This window comes from Rhinatrema bivittatum, chromosome 1 (assembly GCF_901001135.1).
Source record: "Rhinatrema bivittatum chromosome 1, aRhiBiv1.1, whole genome shotgun sequence".
NCBI classification, from domain to species: domain Eukaryota; kingdom Metazoa; phylum Chordata; class Amphibia; order Gymnophiona; family Rhinatrematidae; genus Rhinatrema; species Rhinatrema bivittatum.
The window spans coordinates 788,001,708-788,027,821 of NC_042615.1; the positions used below are offsets into that span (position 1 = coordinate 788,001,708).

The 26,114-nt window shown below is 42.3% G+C and overlaps 1 protein-coding gene across 1 annotated transcript in view; it reads left to right on the forward strand.

The window, feature by feature from the left end:
* LOXHD1 (lipoxygenase homology domains 1) overlaps positions 1 to 26,114 on the forward strand; it is a 557,082-nt gene that overhangs the window by 44,454 nt on the left and 486,514 nt on the right. The window contains exons 5-7 of the mRNA XM_029580624.1: positions 5,388 to 5,522; positions 9,738 to 9,911; positions 10,927 to 11,122. Coding sequence (XP_029436484.1) covers positions 5,388 to 5,522; positions 9,738 to 9,911; positions 10,927 to 11,122 — 505 coding nt within the window. The remainder of the gene's footprint in view (positions 1 to 5,387; positions 5,523 to 9,737; positions 9,912 to 10,926; positions 11,123 to 26,114) is intronic.

Here is a 26,114-nt window from a genome sequence, read left to right on the forward strand (position 1 = left end):
CAGTAGGGATACTATTTTCTCTATTCAGGTGATATGTGCTTTGCATGTTGCATTGTCTGATTATTTTTTGGTCAAATTTCAGCTACTGAGCCCATATAATAATAGGGATCTTGAAATATTTTCTAAATTAATTTTTCTGAGATCTGTGTTGGTCTCAGAGAAATTTTCTGAAATTCTGGGATTCACCCATTAGAATACACTAATCAAGGTATTGTAGAATTGGCTGGATTACAAAAGGCTGAAATGTGCCAGGCGTTTGATACATTGAAACCCCCATCAGCCGTCTCTTCTCCAAGCTGAACAGCCCTATCCTTTCCTTTAGAACCATCTAATAAAGTACGAATCCGTTTGCACAACATTTTTAGGGAAAGATTTTTAAGTTCACTAAAAAATCTGATTCTTCTTCAGGGTCGGTTTTAAAATTAGTAAAAGATTTGTTTGGGACTATGAATGAGGTTGGTTCAGCTGTTTTTAACTTAAATAGCTGGTCTGAGTTTGCTATGAAAGCTAGTGTTGGGTACAGGAGTTAGCTAAACTGAAGCCTACACACTAGGAAGTTGATCCCTCCTTCTGTTTTGATAAAAAGAGCAGAAAATTAACTAATGTGCCAGACTGGTACATCTGGCAAATCCTTCTCTGTGAGAAGACAATTTCTCACAGCAATTTAAGTAAACGTTTATCTGTCCTCTGATTTAAAAAGCCAGATTGGATCCTCAACAGAAAGAGAATTATAGACCAATCTCTATCTTGCTTTATATCGGCAAGTTAGTGGAAAAAAGTAGTTGCACTACAGTTTTTGGATTGTTTTATCTGAGAGGACATTGTTAAATACTTACCTGTCAGGCTTTTGGGCCTGTTGTGATATAGAGACATTGCTGGCCTCCCTTTTTGATGACCTAAATTGATTGACATCTCAGCCGCATTTGACACCGTCAACCAGGAAACATTATTAAACAGGCTAAGTGAAATCAGCCTATGCAAATCCACACTCAAATGGTTTAAATCATACCTTATCAGGCAGATCCTACAAAGTCAAACTAAATGTATCAGAATTCAAACAAATCCCCCGTCCACACGGCATCCCTCAAGGCTCATCCCTCTCATCCACCCTTTTCAATATTTACATGCTGCCCCTCTGCACATTCCTTTCTGAATTAGGCCTATCCTATTTCGTCTACGCAGACGACGTTCAAATTCTGCTGTCCCTAAAAGAGACCCTTGAGAACACCCTAAAACTCTGGGACACCCATCTACAAGAGATAACACAACTACTCTCACAAATGTCCCTCTCCCTCAACTATAAGAAAACTGAAATTCTATACATAACAAACAAAGCCATCACAATACTCAGCCATAACCACACAGCATCCCAGCTGGAGAATCAAATAGTTCCCACAGTCAAAGACCTAGGCATTGTCCTAGATGGTGAACTAAATCTTAAAAACACATCAACACAATAATAAAAGATGGATTCTTCAAACTTCAGATCCTAAAAAAAATCAAACCGCTTCTTTACACCCATGACTACCGGACAGTCCTCCAAGCACCTCTATTCTCCAAGCTCAACTACTACAACACCCTCCTTTTGGGCCCCCCGTCCGCTTCCCTCAGACCATTGCAGTTATTACAGAAAGCAGCGGCAAGATCACTTATAAACAGCAAAAGATCTGATCAGATCTCACCGATCCTCAAAAACCTACACTAGCTACCTATACCATACAGAATACAATATAAAGCCCTAACTCTCATTCACAAAGCCCTCTACACTGACAAGTTTGACTGGCTGAATGCATCCCTCCATTTTTACATCCCCCAAAAGACCCTCTGATCCACTAACACCGGATTACTTCCAATACCTTCACCGAAAACGACACACCTGATCACAATACAAGAACGCGCTCTTTCTGTGGCAGGACCCTCCCTCAGGACAACTTACCTACACAACTAAGATTGGATTCTACGACGCAATCCTTCAAAAGAAACCTCAAAACATGGCTCTTTCTAAAAGCCTTTCCTTCAGCTACCTAAGACCCATCCACCACGTGCACTAAGAAATCATCCCTCCCCCTGCTGATCATCCAGTAACCCACCTCACCTACCATCCCTCAACTATGCCTCAAGCAGCATAGTGTGTCCCGTTTATTCCTAATTTCTATTGACGCTAGTTTATCATCATAATAATTTCATCTAGACCAAGCACCCCATAGATCCCCTTGATACTCTATAAATATGAATATATACATATTAATTACCACTCCTAAAGCCACCTTTATGTCGTTAATGTTGTCTACTGTTCTATTCTAACTTATTCCAATTCAGACAGTAAGATCCAATGTTGTGCTCTTGTTCTATGTTGTTATTCTAAGTTATACTATAAGAAACAATGTTACTCTCTTGTTCGATTCTAAGTTAAGCTAAGTCAAGCTGTAAGAAATAATATTGCCCCTTGTTTCATCCTAAGTTGTATTGTTAGAAATAATATGAAATTTCATTGTAACTCAGAAGCCAACGTCTTCTTAGAACCTCAGTTTCACTGTAAAGTGATGTGATATTTCAGATTGAATGTCGGTATATAAAAACAAATAAATACATAAATAACTGTATGGATAGAGGAGGAAGTACAGTGTAAGTTTTTTGGACCTCTCTTCTGCCTTTGACATGATCACTCATGAACTATTGATTGGGGGGGCGGGGGGGCAGTGTCCAAATTCCTGTTCTGAGCTGGGGGAAAGGGAATTTGAGTGGTAGATTACAGAAAATGATTATTGGAAATTGCTGTTCTTAACCCTGAGAGCAGTCATGTGATGTTCCCCAAGGGTCCATATTTAACCTGTATATTGGACCACTCTGTGAAAATTTTCAATGATCACAGATGAGTTATCATCTCTTTGCAGTTGATGTACAGGTTTGGTTTCCATACCAGAGTTTAGATCCAACTAGTGGCTCCATGGATAGGTAGATCAGATCCTCCAGAGGGCTTGTGTATTTTGTTAGCTGGTTGTCACCTCTCTATCTGTAGATTAGCAAAAAATTTAGGGGTGATGTTAGATTATAAAGAAACCATGGGGAATTATAGTGCATCAGTAACAAAGTCTGTGTATGGCATTTTATGGCTGGTTTGGAACAAAGACTTAACATAGACTGCAGTAGCTCTTCTTATGCAAAAATTAGACTACTGTAATGCTATTTTGGTGGGCTTAACAAAAAACTCTAAAAACAGCTTAAAATGCAAAATACAGCAGCCAGGATCTTAGCAAGTTTAAGAGTCAGGGATTCTGTTTCTTATGTTTGAAAAGGTTATATTGGCTTCCTTTTCAAGCCAGGATTTTATTTAACATTGATACCTTAACATTTAAAGTCCTTCATGAACTAGCAGCAGATTATCTTCAGGAGAAATTGTGTAAATGCAATCCAAACCATCAGTTTAGATCATCTCATTAGAATTTACTGCTTGTTTCAAGCAAAACAGAAATCTGGCTAAGTCACATGGTGGAATGTGCATTTTTTCATAATTGTACCTAGGTTATGGAATAATCTGCTGATGATCTACAATTGCAACTGTTGGGTTTGTGGTATATTGTGGACCCTTGGTCGTTGTGGCGATGACTCCTCCCACGGGGAGAAGCCCCTTGGGGAACCACAACGATAGGCTAAACTCAATAGGCAGACACTGAGGAAGAAAAGCTTTATTATACTGCTGTAGAAGATGATGATACTTGTCCAAGGATAGGACAATCCTGTAGAACAATGATATTGTAGAGAAGCTCCAGATAATCTCTGTGGAGGATAGTCTCACCCAGATGTAGCGAAGGTCCGGTAGTATTCCGCAGAGTGGGATAACCCGTGAACTTGCAGGGTGGAAGAGGGGAGCTGGAGCGTAGTGGTAGTCACACAGAGACAGCGCTGATAAGATGATCTCACCCAGATGTAGCAAAGGTCCGGTAGTGTTCCGCTTGAGCGGGATAACCCGTGAACCTGAAGAGTGGAAGAAGAGAGCTGAGCGTAGAGGTATTCACACGATGGCAGCACTGGAACTAGTTGGTAGATGAAGGTAGGGACCCAAGGTCTGAGGTATAGGATAACCTGAGCAGGACTAGGCCCTCGAGGAGTGAGTACCTAGAAGCACCGAGGGTTCCTGAAAAAGAGCAGACAGAACCCCCAAGGAGCAGGTGTCCCGGATGAAGGTAGAGTTCCCAATAAGGCAAGGAAGAATCGAGAGGCCCCAGAGCCGTGGGTACCTAGAGCTTCTGTTGGAGCGAGAATCCAAGCGGACAGCTTGGAAGCGGTCAGAGTAGCTAAAGCGAAGTCTTTGCTAACTCGTTGAATGGGAGCGGAGTGGAGGTTTAAATACCCGGAGGTAGTGACATCATGCAGTGGGGACGCCCCCGAAGTTTCCGCCATGACGTGGTTAAAGGTGACGTAGTCGTGCGCGCACGCCCTAGAGGCCTCAGGAAAAAGCATGGTAGACAGGGACGCCCATGCTGGCTTGGAGACGCTGAGGGTTTTGGCAGGCAGCAGCGGAGGTAGCCATCTTCCCTAAGGAAGGAGAGAAGGGAAGAAGAGAGGTGAGGCAGAGAGGTCGCAGCCATCTGCGTCCAACGGACGCAACAGCAACAGCAACAGCAACAAGATTATGTAGCCTTCAGGAAAGATATTAAAACCTGGTTGTTTAGGGAATGTTATCACTGAGATATGAGTGATAAAGTAGCCACTGTGAGGATTTCGATGTTTGGTATGACCCTATTGTAAATGGGTTAAGAGAGGTAATATTTTATTTGTAGGTTTGGCTGGGTTGTAGTGAAATAGTTTGTGGGACAATGATGTTCTTGATTTTATGATTTTTTGTAGGGAAGGTTATAGAAAAAATGATATAGGAGTTACAAGGTATATTATTTTATCTGTGTATTGTAATAAATTGTGAGATAGTGCTTTGTAGGTATGCAGTTATGAATTGGCTATAGTAAGATGAGGATGATTTGATGTTAATATAATGTATTGTTGTCATGGATGTTTTATATTCTTTAATATATTGTTATAATGTAAATCACTTTGAGTTATTAGTAAGAGAAGGTAATATATATAAATAAATAAGTACATACATAAATAGAAATTAAATAAATGATTCAGGGTACCTGGGCAGCCTGATAACTCTTACTTGCTCTAGACATCTGTGGAATGATCCTTGACTGTTTAAGTCTGAACTTAAAGAAAGTTAAGACTTAAAGAAAGTTAAACTTAAAGAAGACTTTAAGTCTTAACTTAAAGTTAAGACTTAAAGTTAAGACTTAAAGAAAGTTAAACTTAAAGAAAGTAAGACGGAAAGTTCTAAGGATTTCTATGGAATTTTCTGTTCAGCCTTTAATCACTTGCCTCTCTTTGCTTAACAGAAGCGTTCCAGAAGTGCTTCTTCCAGCAGGTCTGAGAGATCTGGCAGTCGGCCAAATTCTGTCGCTGTCAGGAGAGTGCTCTACAAAGTGATTGTGAAGACAGGAAGTAGAAAAGGAGCAGGAACTGACGCACGGGTAAGAACTTTCACTCGTACTGGAGGTACTTGATGGATCACATCAACTTCCGAGGAACACCGAAGGGCGAAGGCAACCTCCATGAAGTCATAGCTAGGTTCTAGTATGATAAGCTCTTCATCCTTTACCTCTGCATTCTTTAAACATATTCTGATATTTTACCCTCTTTGGGCTTATGTGATAAATATAAACCACTAGATTGTCTCATTTAATTTACAAAAATTATCAAAATTAGTCAATAATATAACCCTGTGTACAATTAGCTGTCCTTAATTTTTAAAAAAATTTTATTCAGGGAACATAACATGCCAAAAGCTCTCTTGGAAAAAAGACAATGATAGCAGCAGACTATCCTTCTCCTCTCCCTAAACCACCTATGAAAGATGAAGAATTTAAGCTTCAGGACGTTACAATCATTTTGTTCTTGACTGTGGTTGTATCCTGCTCCTTTGGGCTTGCAGCTCAATTGTCACAGCCCTCCTTTTGGGCACTAAGGTATAAGCCTTTATTTGCAACCACCAGATTTTTTTTTTTTCTATTTTGTATCTCATCTCATCTCAGCCATTACAGAGACAGCCCTCGGTCAGGGGCCGAAAACTATGGCTCCCTCTGGAATGCACCAACATGGACCCTAAGTCTGTCTGCTAGGTACCACTGTTGAGCAAAGGCTTGGGCCTCCCTCGGGAGCTAACAATGCTGCGGTCTGGGGAGCAGAGTCCTGGCTTGGGACCTGAACCGCAATCCTTCACATGACAGCCCACAATACTGCCAGTGAGCCAGCGGGCCAGCCTGGGAAGTCAATCTCATGGAAACTACTTTGACTTTTCCAGTGTTGGAATCCCATAGCCCTTAAAACACATGTGGCCCCTGTTCCACCTGCTGGTCGGCAGCAGGGGCTCACTTGGGATTTCAGGAGCCAGTTTGGGGGTTCTTTTCTAACAGGGAGGAAAGGAGAAGTCTTTCAGGCCCGCAGGCTTGTGAGGATGTCTTCTACTATTTTCCTATAGGAATAACACACTACCACATAGTACCGTGCTGTCCAAAAATAAATCCTTTTACTGGATTATTTGATGCAGTTGAATAACATGGCAAACACTTCAGTACACGTGTGTCTAGTGCAATCCATACAGACATCAGAAAATTCAAACGGCACACAGTGGGTAGTTACATATTTACAGAAATCCTTTGCACTAGGAAATCCTTCCCTCAGACTCCTTCAAGGTGTAATTTTTAGAGATTTCTTTCACCTTAGGACTTTCCCTGTATTAGTACCTGATTGATAATATGTCAACCTCTGTAGTTCAGTAGATGAAACTGGGCAAATCCTCCTGAATCGTTACATATGAGCTCCACCTGACTCTTCTGAAGAGAAGCTCTGAAGCAGGATTCCTAGCTTGGCAGTCCTTCCACTGACTCCAGCCTGAAACTCTACTCTTAAAACTTAAGAGTATGGAGAATGGGACTAAATGCAGACTTTTTACCTCTTCGTTTCTCCCACTTTCTGGATCATCTTGAACTCCCAAGAACACCAAGATCCTGGGTGCCCCAGTGCTCCTTCCTGGAGCCTCAGCACACTGCTAGGACAGGAGATGGACAAGAAGAATACAAGCCAAAATGGACTCATGAGCTTTATAGAAACACATTCCCCACTCCATACCTCCCATTGGGGTGTGTCTCTAAACCAGTGTTTCCCAACCGCTTATCGGCAGCTGTTCCTGCTTTCTCTCTGCTGGCTCTCTGCAATGGAAACTGCATGGGGCTCTGTAGGCTTGTGAGACTTGCTGGTCCTGTGCAATTCGGATTGCAGAGGGAGGCTGGCAAAGGTGGAAGGAGCAGCACTAGGTAAGCCTGCTCCTAGACTTCTGCTGTTCAGGGATTGGGGGGTGGGGTGGGGAAAGGGACAGCTGAATGTGCCACCGTGTGTGGAGAGAGAGAGAGAGAGAAATAAAGTTGATGCCAGGAGATGGGGGAGAGGGAAGATGATGATACTAGGGAGAGAGGTTGAGGGAAGGTGATGCCAGGGGGGGTGAAAGGAAAGAGAAGAGAAGGTGATGATCGGGGGATTATGATGATGATGGTGGTGGGGGAGAGGAGTGGAGAGGGAAGGTGATGATGTCAGGGGGGTGAGGGAGAGGGAAAATGATGATGATACCAGGAAGTGAGGGAGAGGGTAGGTATTCCAGGGGGTGGAGAGAAAGGGAAGAGAGAGTAAGGGACACTTTTTGGGTCACCTTTACACATAGTCTTGTTTATTTCTAATAATGCTACTGTAAATTAGAGATGTGAATCGTGTGATTGATCGTCTTAACGATCAATTTCGGCTGGGAGGGGGAGGGAATCGGATCGTCGCAGTTTGGGTTTTTTTAAATATCGTGTAAATCGTGTAAATCGAAAACCGGCACACTAAAACATCCCTAAAACCCACCCCGACCCTTTAAAATAAATCCCCCACCCTCCCAAACCCCCCCAAAATGCCTTAAATTACCTGGGGTCCAGAGGAAGGGTCCCGGTGTGATCTTTCACTCTTGGACCTCCGTGCGTTGTAGAAATGGCGCCGGCGCTACGTTTGACCTGTCATATGACAGGGCAAAGATAGCGCCGGCGCCATTTTGTTTTTTTGTCCCCCGACGGCAGGAGCATAGGAGATCGCTCCCGGACCCCCAGGGACTTTTGGCCAGCTTGGGGGGGCCTCCTGACCCCCACAAGACTTGCCAAAAGTCCAGCGGGAGTCCGGAACGACCTCCTGCAGTCGAATCGTTTTTCCGTACGGAAAATGGCGCCGGCCATATGGCGCCGGCGCCGGCCATATGGCCGGCGCCGGCTACCTTTGCTCTGTCATATGACAGGGCAAAGGTAATGCCGGCGCCATTTCTACAACACATGGAGGTCCGAGAGTGAAAGATCACACCGGGACCCTTCCTCTGGACCCCAGGTAATTTAAGGCATTTTGGGGGGGTTTGGGAGGGTGGGGGATTTATTTTAAAGGGTCGGGGTGGGTTTTAGGGTTGTTTTAGTGTGCCGGTTTTCCCGCCCTCCCCCTTCCCCCGATTTACGATTTTTTGATGATAAATCGGGGGAATTGTTATTGTATCGCGGCTCTAACGATTTTTGACGATTTAAAATATATCAGACGATATTTTAAATCGTCAAAAAACGATTCACATCCCTACTGTAAATAGAACATTTAACCAATGTCCCAGTTCTGTTGAGGGGAAGTTTTCTTTTAGTACAGAGCTGTAGGTTTTTTGGGTTATCAGAAAGTCAGGAAACCAGAAGCAAAGTTTGGTCCATTTTAAGTTTGACATCAGCAATCCAAAGAAGCAAACACCTCTCTGGTCTGGTAGTGATTGACGTATTCTGTAAAACCACAGAGCAAAAGGGGGGGTTTGGAGAGCAATGGCAGAAAAGGCCCCAACGTCCTCTCGTTCTCTTAGTTTTGGTTCTTTCTGGTTTTAGAAGATTATGGATTTATTGTGTTTTATTATCTGTTTTGTTCTTGTATTTTTGTTGTATTCCCTCCTCCCCTGTATTCAGTTTCCCACCCCCGCCTCCTCCCAGTTACCCCTCCCCTATATTACCTCCCATTTCCACCCGCACCCCTACCTTCCTCCTCCTCCCCTACATATTTCTCCACTCTTTGTAAATTTTTTGTATTTTTCTCCCTCGCCTACTTGTACATATCTTCCCCCTCCCTATAATGTATTCCCCCCTACATTTTGATTGTATTTTGTTAAGTTCGCCTCAGTCTCTTTTATTGTAAATCGTTTAGTTCACTGCATATTGTTTTCTGTAACCTGTTAAGTTTGCTGTAAGCCAATATGATGTACCCATGAATACCAGTATAAAAAAAGCACTTACATAAATAAATAAATACATACATACATACATACATACATCTTATACATTTCATTGTTCTATCTTAATTTGCAAATGTATTGCACTTTGCAGAGTCTCAAGATTACCAAATCTGAATACATACATTAAAACTGGAATACAGGAAGTGCTGGGGAGTTTTTGCAGGCGTAATATGAGCCCTATTACTGATGAACAAAACAGATTTGGAGATGGTGCTTGCCCTCACTCATAGCATAATGGGGTTTGCACAGGTCTAGCTGGCTCCCCTGTGTCAGATGAAGCGACATCAGTCTGGATTCATGTCAGCTGTACTTTAATTTTAAAACTCTATTCAGACAATGTTCCTCGTTTATTTTCTAGGTGTTCTTTCAAATGAAAGGTTCAAAAGGAAAGCTCAACAAGACGCGCCTTTGTAAGAAATCAAGCTCTGACTTTTCTGGCAAAACTGCTGCTTTCATATTCAGCAAAGAGTCGATTCATAATTTTAAGGTCTATGGTCCGGAAATCGGAGACATCAAAAGCATCACACTTGAGGTAACCTCCCTTCTCCTTTTCTTTTCTTTTTTTTGGTTTCCCACCTCTAAATTAGTATGTGTAGGATATACACAAAACAAACAAACATTGTTTGTGCTTTGGATGGGTAAACGGCTGCACATTTTGTACTGAACATCCTACAGGATAGTATTTAATACAAGGGAAAGTGAAGCAGTAAGACCAAAATATGGCTCATTATGTTTTGAAGAGGTAACCATTCGTGTTAGATGTGAATCTGTGCCTGGGATCTTTCTCAGGATTTTGGAGATTTGGAAGTTAGGAAAGAGGGACCGGGTTAGACTGCATCTAGTGACCCGAGTCTCACAGAGACATGCCAGCGTCTGAACTCCAGAGGGCTATTTTGCCCTTTCCCTCCCAGCCTCATCCGTGCTCCCCTGCTGTGAAAACTGAGTCATAAAAAGAGTAGGTTAAAAAAAAATGGATTGGAAACTTGGGGCTTACACAGTGAAATTTGAGGTAGTTCTGCAGTTATGTATCTAACAGATACCAATCGTTCAGTGGTCATTGATCTAACCATTGCGATGAGCTAGCGTATTACTTCCAACAGCAGCTCATGCTTTCTGTTCCACCCTTAACCTGAAGCCTGATGAGGAGTGTCTAGACTTTCCATAGTTTGCCCTGCACCGTGTATTTTGGGCACATGTTGTCATCAGTTATTACAAATTTGGCACTGGCACTAGAATATATTGTGCCATGGCACGTTATGACATGTCTGGTAAATTACTGGCAAATAACAAGTAAGGTAGCTCAAACCACTTTGTACCAAATTAGATTATTCAGATCAGTGTATTGTTGAAACTGTTGTTGAAACTATCTCAGTTAATGGTGATGGTGGGTTAGTAGTCCATAGTCTCATCAGTGCAATAACCATTGTAACATGCAGCTGCTGTAATCAGAATCAGTCATTACCGCTCCGGCTGTCCGGCTGCATCTCGGGTTCCGTTAGACATCACACACCAAACCTCTCTGTTCTGTCTCGTTTTTCTCCACAAAGCATGATGGCCTAGAAAAGCAGCAGGCCTGGTACGTAGAGGAGATCACTGTAACCAACACAAAGAAGGAGAAGAGCTGGCACTTTCCTTGCCGAAGCTGGCTCTCGCTGTACCACACGGACTGTCAGCTCAGCCGCACTTTCGCACCTGGGAGCAAAACTGCAGCGCCTGAGCTCAGCAGGAGCCTTGACCACACTGGTGAGTCCCTGCGATACACCTTCCTAGCTGCAGACGGTTTGTGCCTGTAGCACCAGGGTGGAACCTGACGTTCTGTACTGCCAACGGGATAAGTGTTCTTAAATGCCTATGTTAACATGACCTCTTATGTTTTTTGTGAGTTACAAAGAACCTTGTTGGTCACAGCACAATGCCAACATTTAATGCCCAGTGTAGAGTTCTGTAGTCTTCATAAAAAAGCACCTGTATTTCTTCACTGGAAAGAGTTAAAATGCAAGGCACTCTTTTGGTAGCATCATTACTAGGAGCCAAGCACAGAGTTGCCAGGTCACCCGGTTCCAGGAGGGAGATTTCTTTTTGTTCCTTCCTTGTTTTGAACGTATATCACAATGCATGGTAGTATTAGTAGCTCCTGATTCCATCCATTGAAATCCACGCTGCAGGTACGAAATGCATCAGGATGTGGGTTGTCAGAAATCCAGGACTGGCCTGAAACCTCCCTCCTGGAACTGAATATCTTGGCACCTTTGCAAGCATTTCAGTGTGAAATCATATAAAAAAAATATGGAATTGATTTTGTCATTGTCGAACACTGGCCTTATGAGTAAGTAGAATTAGGTCAGCTCCTCACATACCCTTTTTACCTGCAGATTTTAGCCCACATTTTCAAAGTGAATTTATGTGCAAAAAATCCACCTTGAAAATGTGTGGGCGTGTGTGGAACCAGTGCCGACATATATGCACAAAGTTACACCTGGCTTTGCCCTATTTCCTGCATGGCGATGCAGGTTTGAGTTCCGGATTGATTTATCTATGAAAAGCGGGACTGCAGCTCCATGCATACAATGGTGTAAAACCAGGAGTGGCTCAGTTTGTCCTACTTGATTTGGAGCTATATGGTTACTCTACCTGCCATGGGCACTGGCCATTCATTCACAGAAGAGACTGGAGGTTATTTAGAAAACCAAAAATTTTTACTGTGAACACCAGCATTCACAATACAGCTTGGTTCTGGCATTTTCTCCCAATAATTCTCTTCTTTACTTTTAGTTTCTTTCCCACCATGCCACCTAGTGGTGGCTCTTTGTAACAGTATCCACTTGCATGTTAACTCTTTATCATGACACTGCTTATAAGATTCTGATGGCTCTCTTGGATTTTACCCTCTAATGGGTTTCTTTTTCCTTTTGGTGAATTTTCTTGTCTTTTCTAAGTTTTTATTTTTTGCTTAATTTGCTCTTGTTACTTTCAGTCTTGAATTATGTAGCATGAGTGTGTTTTCATGTTGTCTATAATCCAGGAATTCACTTCTTGCTACTTTTGTTTTATTTATTTATTTATTTATATGAAATCATTTCTATACCATCGTTCAGTTAATTACCATCACAACGGTTTACAGTAAGGCACATAAATTAATGTTGATAAGTGTATAGGTTCATATAATTTAAACAGGTGCCATAAAGATTCGGTTACATAAATTTATGATAAATACTATTTGGTGAGTGTGATATATCTTGTCCTTTTATACCTGTATCATTTTAATTACAAGTATAATTTTATAACTATATTTTCCTTTTATGTTAGCAGTGAGATAAAATAAAAAATGCGCACATACTTGGTTATGTGCTGTGTGTGGATGTTCTACTGCCCGCTCCCTTCCTTTCTATTTTCTATTCTCCATTCTCTTTGCGATAAGCTTGTTTAAAAAGCCAGGTTTTTAAACTTTTTTTAAATGTTTTGATGTCTCTGTAATCTGATCTCTAGTGGCATGGTGTTCCATAGTATATGTCCTGCTAATGCTAATGCCCTTTCTCTCACTTGGGTTAGTCTTGCTGTTCTGACAGAAGGGACAGTTAGGAGTGCTTTGTTGGCTGATCTCAGGTTTCTATGAGGGACAAGTACACGTAGTGCTGTGTTCAGCCATTCTGCTTTTTCATTATGTATTAATTTGTGTATGGTGTTTTGTACTGTATTCTGTGCTCAATGGGTAACCAGTGTAATTCAGCTAGGATTTCAGTAATGTGGTCTCTTTTTCTTTTACCAGTTAGAATTTTTGCTGCAGTATTTTGTAGTATTTGGAGTAGTCTTAGCGTTGTGTATGGTAATCCTAATAGCAGGGCGTTACAGTAGTCAGTGCTTGCAAATATTAAAGCTTGTAGCACTGATCGAAAGTTAGTAGGTGCTAGTAATGGTTTTAATCTCCTGAGAACCTTGAGCTTTGCATAGCCTTACTTTTAACAATATGTGTTGTTTCATGCTGAGTTCCTTGTTTATTATTACTCCGAGGTTCCGTACTTTCTCTGCTAGTTCTATTTTCTGGTTGTTTTTAAGCATAATTGGGTTTTGAATGACCTCTATTCTTTCATGCTAAATGTAGAAATTCTGTTTTTTTTATGTTAATAACTAGCTCCATTTGGTTTAGTAGCGGTTTGATAATATCTAGGTACATGTTAGCTAGGTTTAATGTTTTTTCAATTGTTTCGTTGACTGGTAGGATTAGTTGAATGTCATCAGCATATATGTAATGTATGATGCCAGACCTGCCAGTAGGTGGCACAAAGGCAGTAGGTATATGTTAAAGAGTGTTGCGGACAAGGCTGATCCCTGTGGTACTCCTGTTTGAAGGTTTATTTTTCTGATATTACATCTTTGATCTGTACTTGAAAATATCTGTTCTTTAGATATGATCTGAACCAGTTAATTGTTTTGCTGTGTAGTCCTATTTTTTCTAGTCTTTTTAATAGTATATCATGATTTACAGTGTCAAAAGCTGATGACAGGTCTAGCATCACTAGAATGTAATGTTTTCCACTATCAAAACCTCTCATGATAGTGAAAGCAGCAGTGTCTCTGTGCTGTAATGTTTACGTAAGCCATGCTGTGATGCATACAGTATATTATTGTTGTCCAAATGTTCAGCTAGTTTTTGTACAGTTGTTTTCAATTAATTTTGCAATTAATGGTAGATTTGACACTGGTCTATAGCTGCTCAGGATAAGTGGGTCACTGTTTTTTTTTTTTTTTAAATAATTGGTTTTATGATTGCCCCTTTTAGTATATCTGGCATTGCTCACTCCTCTAGGGATAGGTTTATAATCTTCGCTATTACCGGAGATACTGTGTTGGCTACTTTTTTTATATTCATAGTCGGTAGTATGTCAATTCTATGTGGGGCTGGATTTAACTTTTTTAGCATTGATTCAACTTCTAGTTCCGATATCTCACTAAATGTAGACTAATGTGTAACATCTCTTTTTTGCATTTTAATTTCTTGCTTAGTTGTGTTTGGGATTTTGGCTTTTAGGTTCGCAATTTTATCATTGAAGAAATTTGCTATTTCATTACACCTATTTTCTGGTAGGTCTTGGGGAGATTCTGATTTGTCATTGGTGAGCTTTTTTACTATGGTAAATAAGGTTCTTGGGTTATTTGCAAACTTTTCTATTTTAGAGCTGAAGTATTGTTTTTTTTGCATAAAAAATTACTTGTTTGTTGTAGCCTAGGTATTTTCTGAATTTAGTTAAGTTTTCGGTTGTTTTCTCTTTGCTCCATTCTTTTTCTTTTTTCCTAAGATTTCTTTTGACTTCCTTCTTTTCACTATGCCAGGGATTTATTTGTTTGGGTTCTTTGATGCGTATAAATTTTACGGGGTTTATCTCATCTGCTAGTTTGTTGGTTGTTTGCACCCATGCTGTTATTGCGGAACAGCAGTCATTATAGTCAAGTTCAGTTAGCTTTTCTTCTAATTTGTCTTTTAGCTTTTCTATGTTATAAGGCGGACGATACTTACATTCTATGGGTTCTTTTGTTTGTTTCACTTGCAGTCCAAGATATTTAATGGAAGATTGTATGAAGAAGTGATCTGACCAAGGAATTTGTGTGTAGTCTGTTTTAATATGTTCTAAGTAGTTGTGGTTGATAAATGATAGGTCAAGAGTGTCCTGCTTTGTGCGTGGGTTTATCAGTAGTTAGAGTGAATCCTAATGCTGTCATTATATCCATTAGTGTTTGGCAGGTATTTGATAGGGGGTTTGCGTCCATGTGAAGGTTAAAGTCTCCTAGCACAATGGTAGGTTTTGAAGTATTTAGGTGTGTTGTTAGAAATTCAATCAGTGGGGATATGTTTAGTTCTAGGAGGCTTGGTGGACAGTATATGAGGAATATTTGTATATTATTAGTTTCAAAAAAACTGTGAGCAAACTTGCCTGTCACTTTTTTCCTGCTGTGAAACAGCAGCAGTTTTAGACACAGGTTTAAATGTGGATCCCTAAAGGCTAGAGGATGGGAATAAATAAAAATGCTTAACCGGCACGGAGCGGCAGTTACTACCCTTAACAGAAATGTAGGGGTAACCTGCACGAAGCAGTGGTGACTGCCTTGGGGGGCTTGCTAGGCAGACAGATTGGACCATTTTGGTCTTTTTCTGCCTCACCATCCTTCACAACTTCCTACATAAACACAATCACACCTGGCTCGATGAAATGCCTCATTACCGCTCCTCCGACCGCCCCACAAGAACAATCCATTCAGGCACTCTCCACATCCCACCCCTCAAAGCAGCGCATTCAACTCACACCAGAGGGAGAGCCTTCGCCGTTGCTGGCCCCACCCTCTGGAACTCCCTCCCCACCCTCTTACGCCAAGAGACATCCTTTCACAACTTCAAGAAAGGAGTCAAGACATGGCTCTTCCGACAGGCCTACCCCGACACAAACCAAAACTAATTTCTCCCCCCTCAGCTCCCCCTGCTCGACCTTATACCCCCTGCTCCCCCCTCAGTTTTCCTCCCTACTCGGCCTTCCACCTTTCACCCTCCCCCTTTCGCCCGACTTTTCCCTCTCCTCCTCCCCCCCAGCCTCTCCCCTCGATTCCTTGTCACCTGGCCAACTCCCTACCCCTCAGCATTTCCCCCTTCCCGCTACTCCTCCTTTGTACCCTTTGAAGAATTTATTTCCCAGTGATTCCCAGTGATTACCGCCTTTCAACCCTTCCGTATTTCTACGTAGTTAAGAGATCCTTGTATATAAATCACCTATACATAGCTTCCTCATCTCTATTTTCATTTTCTCCTTTTTACTTCCTTTGAACTATGCCTTTCTCCCTTTTACACCTCACCCCCCCCTTTTCCCACTCCCCTCCGAACCCTACCCTACCTCCCTCTCCCCTCGCCCTGCCCCCAGCCTACCCTCCCCCTCCTCTCCCTCCCCTATTCTCCCTTGATTCTCTGCTCCCTTGGTTCATTGTATTTATAGTTTTATAGTTTTATAGTTTTGTTCTTTTTAGTACCTTGTTTTTGTGTTAGTAATATTATATTGTTTTAATGTTATTTTGTTTTACTGTATCTCCCACCTGAGTTCATTGTAAACCGGCATGATGTGCTTCACGAATGTCGGTAAATAAAAGTTAATAAATAAATAAATAAATGTTACTATGTTACTATGTAAATAGTCTGCTTCGGAAGCACAGGCTTTACAATGGGGCTTTAACTTAAACTTTTCTCTGTTTTCTGTTCTTTCTCTTCAAGTTTGTGTGCTTATTATACAGCTTATTTTGTGCACTCCAAAAACCTCAAGGAAGTGTATCTTGTTACCTTAGCAATCTCCAGAGTGATCACAACAAACTCATAACTGCTGTTGACTGCATCAAACAATAAGGAAATGTAACGAACTAGCATTAGCCAATGTTTTGCAGAGATAAACCACTTCATAGAAACATAGAAATGACGGCAGAAGAAGACCAATAGGCCCATCCAGTCTGCCCAGCAAGCTTTCACACTTATTTTCTCATACTTATCTGTTACTCTGACAGCTGAGTTCAGGGCCCTTAGTGGTAACTTTTTTTATTCTAATTTCCTTCCACCCTCGCCATTGATGCAGAGAGCAGTGTTGGAGCTACATCAAAGTGAAGTATAGAGGCTTAATGTTTGAGGGTAGTAACCGTCGTATCGAGCAAGTTATCCCAATGTTTGTATACTCATACTGCTCAGATCAATGTCTTGTTTGATGTTGTCTGGATGTAAATCCTATTTCTTTATTCCCCCCTGCCATTGAAGCAGTGAGCTGCGCTGGATATGCATTCAAAGTGAAGTATCAGGCTTAATTTGTTATGGGTAGTAACTGCTGCAATAAGCAAGCTACTCCCATGCTTATTTGTTTATCCAGACCATGCAATTCAGTCCTTGTTGGTTGTTGTCTGAACTTAAAGCCTCTTTTCTTCATTCCCTCTGATGTTGAAGCAGTGAGCTGCGCTGGATATGCATTCGAAGTGAAGTAACAGGCCTAATTGATTTGGGGAGTAACTGCCGCAACAAACAAGCTACTCCCACGCTTATTTGTTTACCCAGACTGTGCTACCTTGTTGGTTGTTGCCTGAATGCAAATCCTCTTTTCCATATTTCCTCTTGCCATTGAAGCTTAGAGCAATGTTGGATTCGCATTAACCGTGTGAACGTTTATTGAATAAGGGTATTAATCACCAGGTAGTATTTATTTTATTTATTTATTTTTAATTTTTATATACCGAAGTTCTTGTAGGGACTACAAATCAATCCGGTTTACATAAAACGAAGAACTGCTCAACAGAGAGCGGAGCTTTACATGGAACCGAGGAACATATGGAACAGTATAACTGATTGACAATTTAATTTAATTTAAGTAGCCATCAATCCCGCAAGCCATACCCATAGCTCTTCTCTTCATTTCCATCCTCCATGCTTTATCATTCCACAGTGTTTATCCCACACTGCTTTGAAATCCTTCACAGTTTTGGTCTTCACCACTTCCTCCGGAAGGGCGTTCCAGGCATCCACCACCCTCTCCGTGAAGAAATAATTCCTGACATTGGTTCTGAGTCTTCCTCCCTGGAGTTTTAAATCATAACCCTTGGTTCTGCTGATTTTTTTTCCAATGGAAAAGGTTTGTGGTTGACTTTGGATCATTAAAATCTTTAAAAACTTCCTCCCCCCCCCCCAATACCCCCAAGAGTATTAGGCACCCTAGGTAAATCCCCTCACCTGAGATTTTGATAATTAATTTTAACAATCATGATGACTCCCATTGACTCCATTATCACCTTCTCCCAGAATAGTCCTTTACAAACACATAATTAAACATAGTTCTCTGTTGGTTCTGTCACATGTGGTACATATATTAGGAACTCTGGTTGATTCTCAGCTAAACATGGCTAATCAAGGGTCTGCCCTTATTGGGTCCATTTCATTTCATCTTCACGTGGTGAAGCAACTGCACCCACTATTAAATAAGCATGATTTAATGAAATGTTCTCTGAAGAAATCTCATTGCATAGAGGTACTAGACAAGGTTGTCTTTTTCTCCATTACCAAAGCCAGGAGATATATGAGTGATTTGGAGTTGCACGTGCCACGTAGATTTTAAAACACGTGCAGGTACAGGCATATCTCCTGGTACCCTCATAAACATTTTTTCACCTAAAGGGGCAGGGCATGGGCGGGCAGTAACTGCACTATGAAGTCTGCTCGTGTTTACACGCATAAGCGCACGCCGAGGTCCCCTACACGTTTTAAGACTCGGGGCTAATAGGGTAAAAGGGAGGAAGTTAGCTAGGGAGTTTAGGAAGTCCTCTCCTTTACTTGGCCAAACTGGGAACAAACTGGGAAAACAGGTCATTGGATCGGCATACATATCTACTAAAATTCCTTCCACTTATGCGTTCCAGTCTCCATATGCACGCAGATGTGCGTGTTAATATAAAATCGTGTGCACATGTATGTGCGTATAGCTGATTTTATAACAAGCGTGTGTGTTATAAAATCACTGTGTCCATATGCGCACGCCGGTAAACACGAGTAAATGTGGGCCCGTGCATGGGTCTTAAGTTTTACTTCTAAGGTTTTACCGGTTGGGGCATTTATTTGACTCTCATAAATGGGAAGATGCATTTTCGACTGGGCAGGAAGTTCTTTTAAGTACTAGGAGGCGATTATTAGTAAAAACTTATTGCATACCTTAATATATCTCATTTATTGATAGTAACTGAGGAACATTGCAAGCATGGCTTTCTTCTTCCTTGTCTTTGATGGGGAAGATTCACTTATTTAAAATGATTTTGCTACCTAAATGGATTCATGTTGCTCAGTTGAGATATCTGTTAATATGCTGTGGAGGCAATTCCTTTGGCTGAGGAGGAAAGTGTGTATGTCATTACAATCCATGATGAAACCATGATCTTAAAGAGGCTTAGGCTTACCTAATTTAATGTTTTATAATTGAGCAATTAACCTATATCATGTCTGTGATTGGTTAATGTATTCTAATTATTTCACCCCAGCGTCTCATGAGGCTCTTTGATGCATCCCTTAAGTTTAGGATATGCCCTGCATGCTATCTCTGGCAGTGTCCCAGATCAGCTTTAGTCTAGTATTCTAGTTCAACCTTTATTGAAGTCATGGAATTGACTTTGTAAAACACCTTTATCTTCAGTATATAAATTTGCTCTTCTTGCCAATACTGGGAAATTGCGAATTTCCACCAGAACTGTTCTAGGGTATATTTTGTGATTGGCATCATAAAAGGCTACTAGTTGTGTTTCAACTTATAGACTTGCAAGGTAGAGTTGCGAAGATCTTTTACTTTAGATCAGAAGGATTTTTATGGCTACTTACAAGTCAGACACTATATTTGAGGTTTAGATACCCCTTCTTTGGCCAGACGGCAATGGTCTAATGTTTTAATAGTATTTGATATGTTGGAGCCAGAACATCCCTCTTTGTCTGTTCTTCATAAAGGGGTAGATTTTTAAAGAAGCACGCTCGCGTCCATGTGCACGCCGGATTTTGTAATCTGTGAATGTAGGTACGGGCGGCACACGGAAGGGGGGTTAGACTTAAGCAAATTTTGCACGGCATCACATCCCGGCCTTCCCCCAGTTCCCTCCGACCTTTTTTCTTTTGTCTTCCAACTTACTTCAGGGCCCGGCGCGCTGTCCCGGCTTACGAGGCACCAGGACAGCGATCAATGGCCAACACCCCAGACCCATTAGCTGATTGGTCTAATATATTCCCAAATCAGAAGCCCTGCACTTATCTAGAAATAACACTCTCAATATGTTCTGATTGGTCAGTATGAAAGGTATAAAAGGTTCTACACATTACTGGAACTTTGAGTGACTTGGTGATCCTGTTGATTCTCTGCTCCAGTCTGTTCCACCTGCTGATGACAAGGACCTGCAGGGCTCCTCCCTGCAGGTAGCACCAACCTCGTCTCGGTCCAAGGGTCCACACTTGCAAAATGGGGCTGCCTAATCATTTATTGCATGATCTTTACATTATTTAAAACAATTTTGTGAGATTGATTCATGGCTTTAATAGTAGGGAACATATAACTCCCCTTTTAGTGGACCTTCATTGGCTGCCCCTAACTTTTCAATTTCATTGTAATAGGCTTATGCTGATTTTTAGAGCTATTCATCCCTGTTTCTCTAAGGGATATGGTTTCCACCTATGTCCCAGTTAGGGGTCTTAGATCCTCAAATGAAAAACTTCTCAAATTACTTTATTTAAAGGGCTGTGAAATTGGTGGGTACAAGGATGACAGATTTTTCTTATGAGAGTCTTCCTGTTATTCTGTGTATGCTAGATAATTTAGCCACTGTAGTTTACAGGAGGATGAGCAAGATTTGTTTGCTTGAATTTGGCCTTTGCAGAATGTGCTTGGAAATTGAAAAAGGTCAGTTTATGTTGTAGTTAAATTGTAGTTGCTCTGTGATTTTATATTTTAATTTGTTTGTTATGCAGTGGCCCAGTGTAATTTTTTACAGGTATTTTTCCTGTTTTTAATTCATTTTATATTGATTGTTTTTGTGTTTATCTGATTATGTGTATGCCTACATTGATTTTGTTATCTGCTTATAACAGAATTGCTGATGAAGAGGTGGGCTATAAAAGTAAACAGGGAGGACAATTTTCAAAAACCATTTACATGGGTAAATATGATTTACCCAGGTTAAAGGGATGTTTGAAAATTGTTCACCCTATAAACACTTAAAGATACACATGATTCAAAGGGACTTTGCATCAAAAAGTACAGTTATGAAACTTGCCCCTTACTTTTCAATATTAAACTACATAGGCTACATAGGCTACATAGTCCAAGTTCTAATGTTGAATATTCAATGTTCATTGTTTAACTTTTTAATGTTCTAATGTTTAATGTATCAGTAATAAGACCCCCCAGTCTTATTATTCCAATAGTTACAATGTGAACCGATGTGATGTACTCTAATGAATGCCGGTATACAAAAACAAACAAATAAATAAATAAATGAACACGCAATAGAAATATGTTTCAGGAATCATGTCACAATGTCTTATATCTAATGAATGTGTCATCTGTAAATGTTTGGGGTAGACTGCAAAAAAAATCATTTTAATACATAACATTTATGAATTAAAATAAATTCATATTGTATTGTTTGAAAGTAATTTCTGAAATGATTGGCTGGTGTTTCGGCTGATCTGAATTAAGATTCTCCTTTTATTATTCACTGTACAAAAAATGTACAAATCCTTTTGTCACCTCAGTAACAGTGACACAAACTCCCTCTGTTATCAAGTACATTGTGTAGTAACTCAAAACCCTGCAAAAGAAGTCACTCAAAGGAATGATAAGTAATTTTAAGTGTGAGTGCTTGATTAAAAGAATGTAAAGGTAGATGATTTTTAAATGTGTGTGCCTGACTAAAAGAAAAGAAAGGTAAGTAATTAGTTAATGTATGTGTCTAACTAAAGGAAAAGGAAAGTAGGTCATTTTTTAACATTGTGCCTGACTAAAAGGAAGGAAAGGTAGATCTTTTTTAAATGTGTGTACTTGACTAAAAAAAGGAAAGGTAGATAATTTTTAGTGTGTGCCTCGATAAAAGGCAAGGTAGATAGATAGGGGTAGATTTTCAAAAAACGCGAATAGGCGTACTTTTGCTGGCGCATCAGGCGCAAGCAAAAGTACGCTGGATTTTAGTAGATACGCGCGGAGCCGCGCGTATCTACTAAAATCCTGGATCGGCGCGCGCAAGGCTATGAATTCTGTATAGCCGGCGCGCGCCGAGCCGCGCAGCCTACCCCCGTTCCCTCCAAGGCCGCTCCGAAATCGGAGCGGCCTTGGAGTGAATCCTCTAATGCCCTCCCCTCACCTTCCCCTCCCTTCCTCTACCTAACCCACCCGCCCGGCCCTGTCTACACCTCCCCCTTACCTTTCTCCGGGGATTTACGCCTCCCGGAGGGAGAAGTAAATCCCCGCGCGCCAGCGGGCCTCCTGCGCGCCGGGCCGTGACCTGGGGGCGGGTACGGAGGGCGCGGCCACGCCCCCGGACCGCCCCGGGCCTTAGCCACACCCCCGTATCCGCCCCCAAAACGCTGCCGACACGCCCCCGAAACGCCGCGACGACCAGGCCCGCCCCCGACACGCCCCCCTCGGAGAACCCCGGGACTTACGCGAGTCCCGGGGCTCTGCGCGCGCCGGTAGGCCTATGTAAAATAGGCTCACCGGCGCGCAGGGCCCTGCTCGCCTAAATCCGCCCGGATTTGGGCGGATTTAGGCGAGCAGGGCTCTGAAAATCCGCCCCATAATATTTAAGTGTGTGCCTGACTTAAATAAAGGAAAGGTAGATAATATTTTTTGAAACGGTGTGAGACAAGTATGATTGATTTGAATAGACGTCACAGTTTTTAAACAGGAACAAAAGCAGAGAGTCACTCTGGCAAACTACTTGAAATGTGTATCATCAAAGTGGTTTGTTGGTAGTACCGTAATTTGCCTTTGAAGCACAAGATATAAAACAGGCGAAGAGATTGGTAACCCACAATCCTGAGGGAGAATTGAGAGTAGAAAGGTCGCTAAAGATGATCAGTGAATATTGCTTTGCTGGGTAATCTTAGGACTTAAAGTTTGACAATTCATAGGTTTTTAACCTACAGTCATATCAAAACAGCACTGACTCCTAGAACTCAAACAGCAACAACGCTACCAATGAGAAGGCAGCAATGCAACTATTATGCTGGGCCCCAGAACAGCAGTACTGTTCTCCTCCTCAGGGAAAAAGCATGGCCTAGTGGTTAAAGCAATGGCTGAGACCCACTGAAATCAGCTTTCAAATCCTACTTTCTCCACTGATGCTCTTTTTGATGCTGGGCAGGTTGCTTAATCTCCCATTGCCTCAGGTATCCATTGAGATTGTACACTTTTTGGGACAGGGACTTCTTGTACCAGAATTCTAAAAATGCTGTAAGTTGCCTTGAGTATTGTGGTGAAATGGAGATCATTGTGCCTGACAAAACGTCTTATTTTTCTCTAAGACCAATTTGTTTCCCCAGTAAGACCTCCTTTCCCTTGCAATCTTTGAACTGACAGGCAGATAGCAACTTAACTGCTGCTGTATTCTGCAGTTTCCAACTAACCTACTGCTTGTATCCCTAAAGTGAAGCCTGAAATACTTTCTTCTACAATTAACACAAGGTTGTATAATGTTGTAATATTCTGTATTGCTATTGGATAGGCTTTCATCGGTTGTACAGTACCAGCCTCAGAGTGACCCAGCCCAGAATGTGCCAGAAAATCTCAGTCTTAGCCGGAAATGCAGAGAGACCAGATTTGTGCCAAGGCCCTGTCTCAGCTTCACACATCTTTGTGAGAACAGCCATTTCTAAACTTCCACAGGCACTAACTAAGAACTTTGAAAATGGCCTGGTTAATATTAACTGTCTCTATCCTTTTTGAGATACGGTCTCCAGAACTGAATGCAGGACTCTGGGTGGGGCCTCACCAAAGACCTGTACAGGGCATTATCACCTCTTTTTTCCAGCTGGTTATGCCTCTCCATACACAATCCAGTAGGGATGTGCATTTGTTTAAAATGAATGCGCAAAATGTGATGAATAAGGGCAATTTCTTTCATTCGGGGTGTATTGCCAAATAAAGAACAGGTCTGAGATACACTTTAAAGAAAGTGATTTTTATTTGCAACTCCTCAAGTAGATGCAAAGCTTCTCTTTTGCAGTGATTATCAATATACAAAGACATCATTTGTCCATTTAACATCAGCTGGGAAGCTCCTTCAGTGTGGGCAGAGATACTCATCCATGAAACACCAACTATGGGGAGGCATCCCTCTTACTATAGGTAACAATCTTCTGCCTACCCTGGAAAGTCCTGCTGTTTTTATACCTAATGATTGGAGCCTGTGTGCTATTTTCCCCATTCACTCTAAGCTGAAAGTGGCCAGCTTCCAGCCCGAGTGTTATGGATTCTCGGGGTACTGTGGAGATGACCACGCCCACAGGGAGGAGCCCTGTGAGGAACCACAGTACCAGGCTAGACTCAGAATGCACAAACACAGAGATTTGTCTTTATTAAACAGCTGATGAGTTCCACCAGAGGTGGCAGTAGTGAGGCAATCCAGAGATAGCAGTCCAGGGATCCTCGGCAGAGGAGACCCATCTCACAGAGGTGGTTAGGGAGGTTCAGTTGCAGGTTCCCAGTGCAGCAGAGATGTTGAGAGACAGACTGACAAGTTAGATTACTCACTAAGATGGTAGCTGTGTGGTAGCGATTCCAATAGGCAGAAGTATATGGTTACAGGCATTGAGACAGGGAGAGCAGGCCCTCGAGGAGTGAGTACCTGATCCCAGTAAGGCACCTGAAAGAGAGCAAAGGGCCCCCCGAGGAGCGGGTACCCAGGTTAGAGAATACCCCGAAGGGCAGAAAGAGCTTCCAGTGGCAGCAAGGAAGTGGCAGAGTAGCACAGACCGGAGGCTTTCCATCCAACACAATCCTTGCTAACTCAATGAGCTAGCAAACAAGGGCAGGCTAAATACCTCCAGGAAGGGGCGGAGACCAGTGGTGGTAGGCCGGTCTTCCTGTGCTGATCTTCTTTAAAAGAAGGGCTGACTTCGCCACGTGCGTCTAGAGGACGTCGGGGGCGGGGCTTCCGCTGCGACGGCATCCCGAGCCTTTCAACATCGCGGTATCCCCCGGGGGTCTGGAGTGCGTCGGACTGAAGCCGGAAGGGGTAAACTTGGTCGGCCTCCTCGGCTGACCGGCATAACACTGAGTGAGTCAGGGTCATAAGAGCTCAGCTCAGCAGTAGACAGAGAACACCTAGTTTGAAAACCTGAAAACCGCAGACTACATTGCAATACAGCTTCTGCAATAACAAGTTTACTTTTTTGCACCAGTGCCTACGTGCTATTCTGTATGGAATGAAACTGCGTCATTCCTGCTGATACAAAATGGAGTCTATATGATCATCAATTTTTTATTGCCCTTACAGGGAGGAGCCCAGAAATGAATCAATGCCCCCCCCCCCCCAATAAAACAAACCTTATTCATTGCATTTCCTTTAAATTGCATTGCATTATTCATTGCATTTTGATGCCATACATCAAAATGGCGCTGTCTGCTGGAGTGACTGCACCAGAGTCAATTAACTCTGGTTCAACCTCACTGGATGGCATCAATTGAAGAAGAAAAGAAGAAAGAGGAGGATCATTATTGGAGCAGCTCAAGGCTTGAGCTCCGAGCCTTGCGCCTGACTCTAGGCCAAGGCCCAGGTGTCAGGACCCAGCCTCCAGGTCAGGTCCTGGCATTGGGCCTGGGTCTGGGCTGAGCCATGTCGGGCCTGGGCCCGAGCTCCAGCCTAGGCTGAGGCCCAAGTGTCGGGACCCAGTCTCAGGGCTGGGCTCCGGCATTGGGCTTGGGTCCAGGATGAGGCTCTGGCATCGGGACCCAGTCTCCATGTCAGGCTGGAGCATTGGCCTTGTGTAGTCCGAGGCTGAAGTTGCATCAACCTACTGTGTCCTTGGCCTGTGTAAGACTGAGGTTTCGGTCTGGGCCTAGGCCTCACCGGTGGACCCCACCGGCCTGGGTAAGTGAGGGCCAGGGGGATCCTGACCCCAGCATTTTTCCAGGTGGGTGGGAGGGAGGGACAGGAGGTCTGGGGAGGCCTTGTTTTTGTTTTTTTGTCTGTTTTTGTGTGTGTGTCTGTT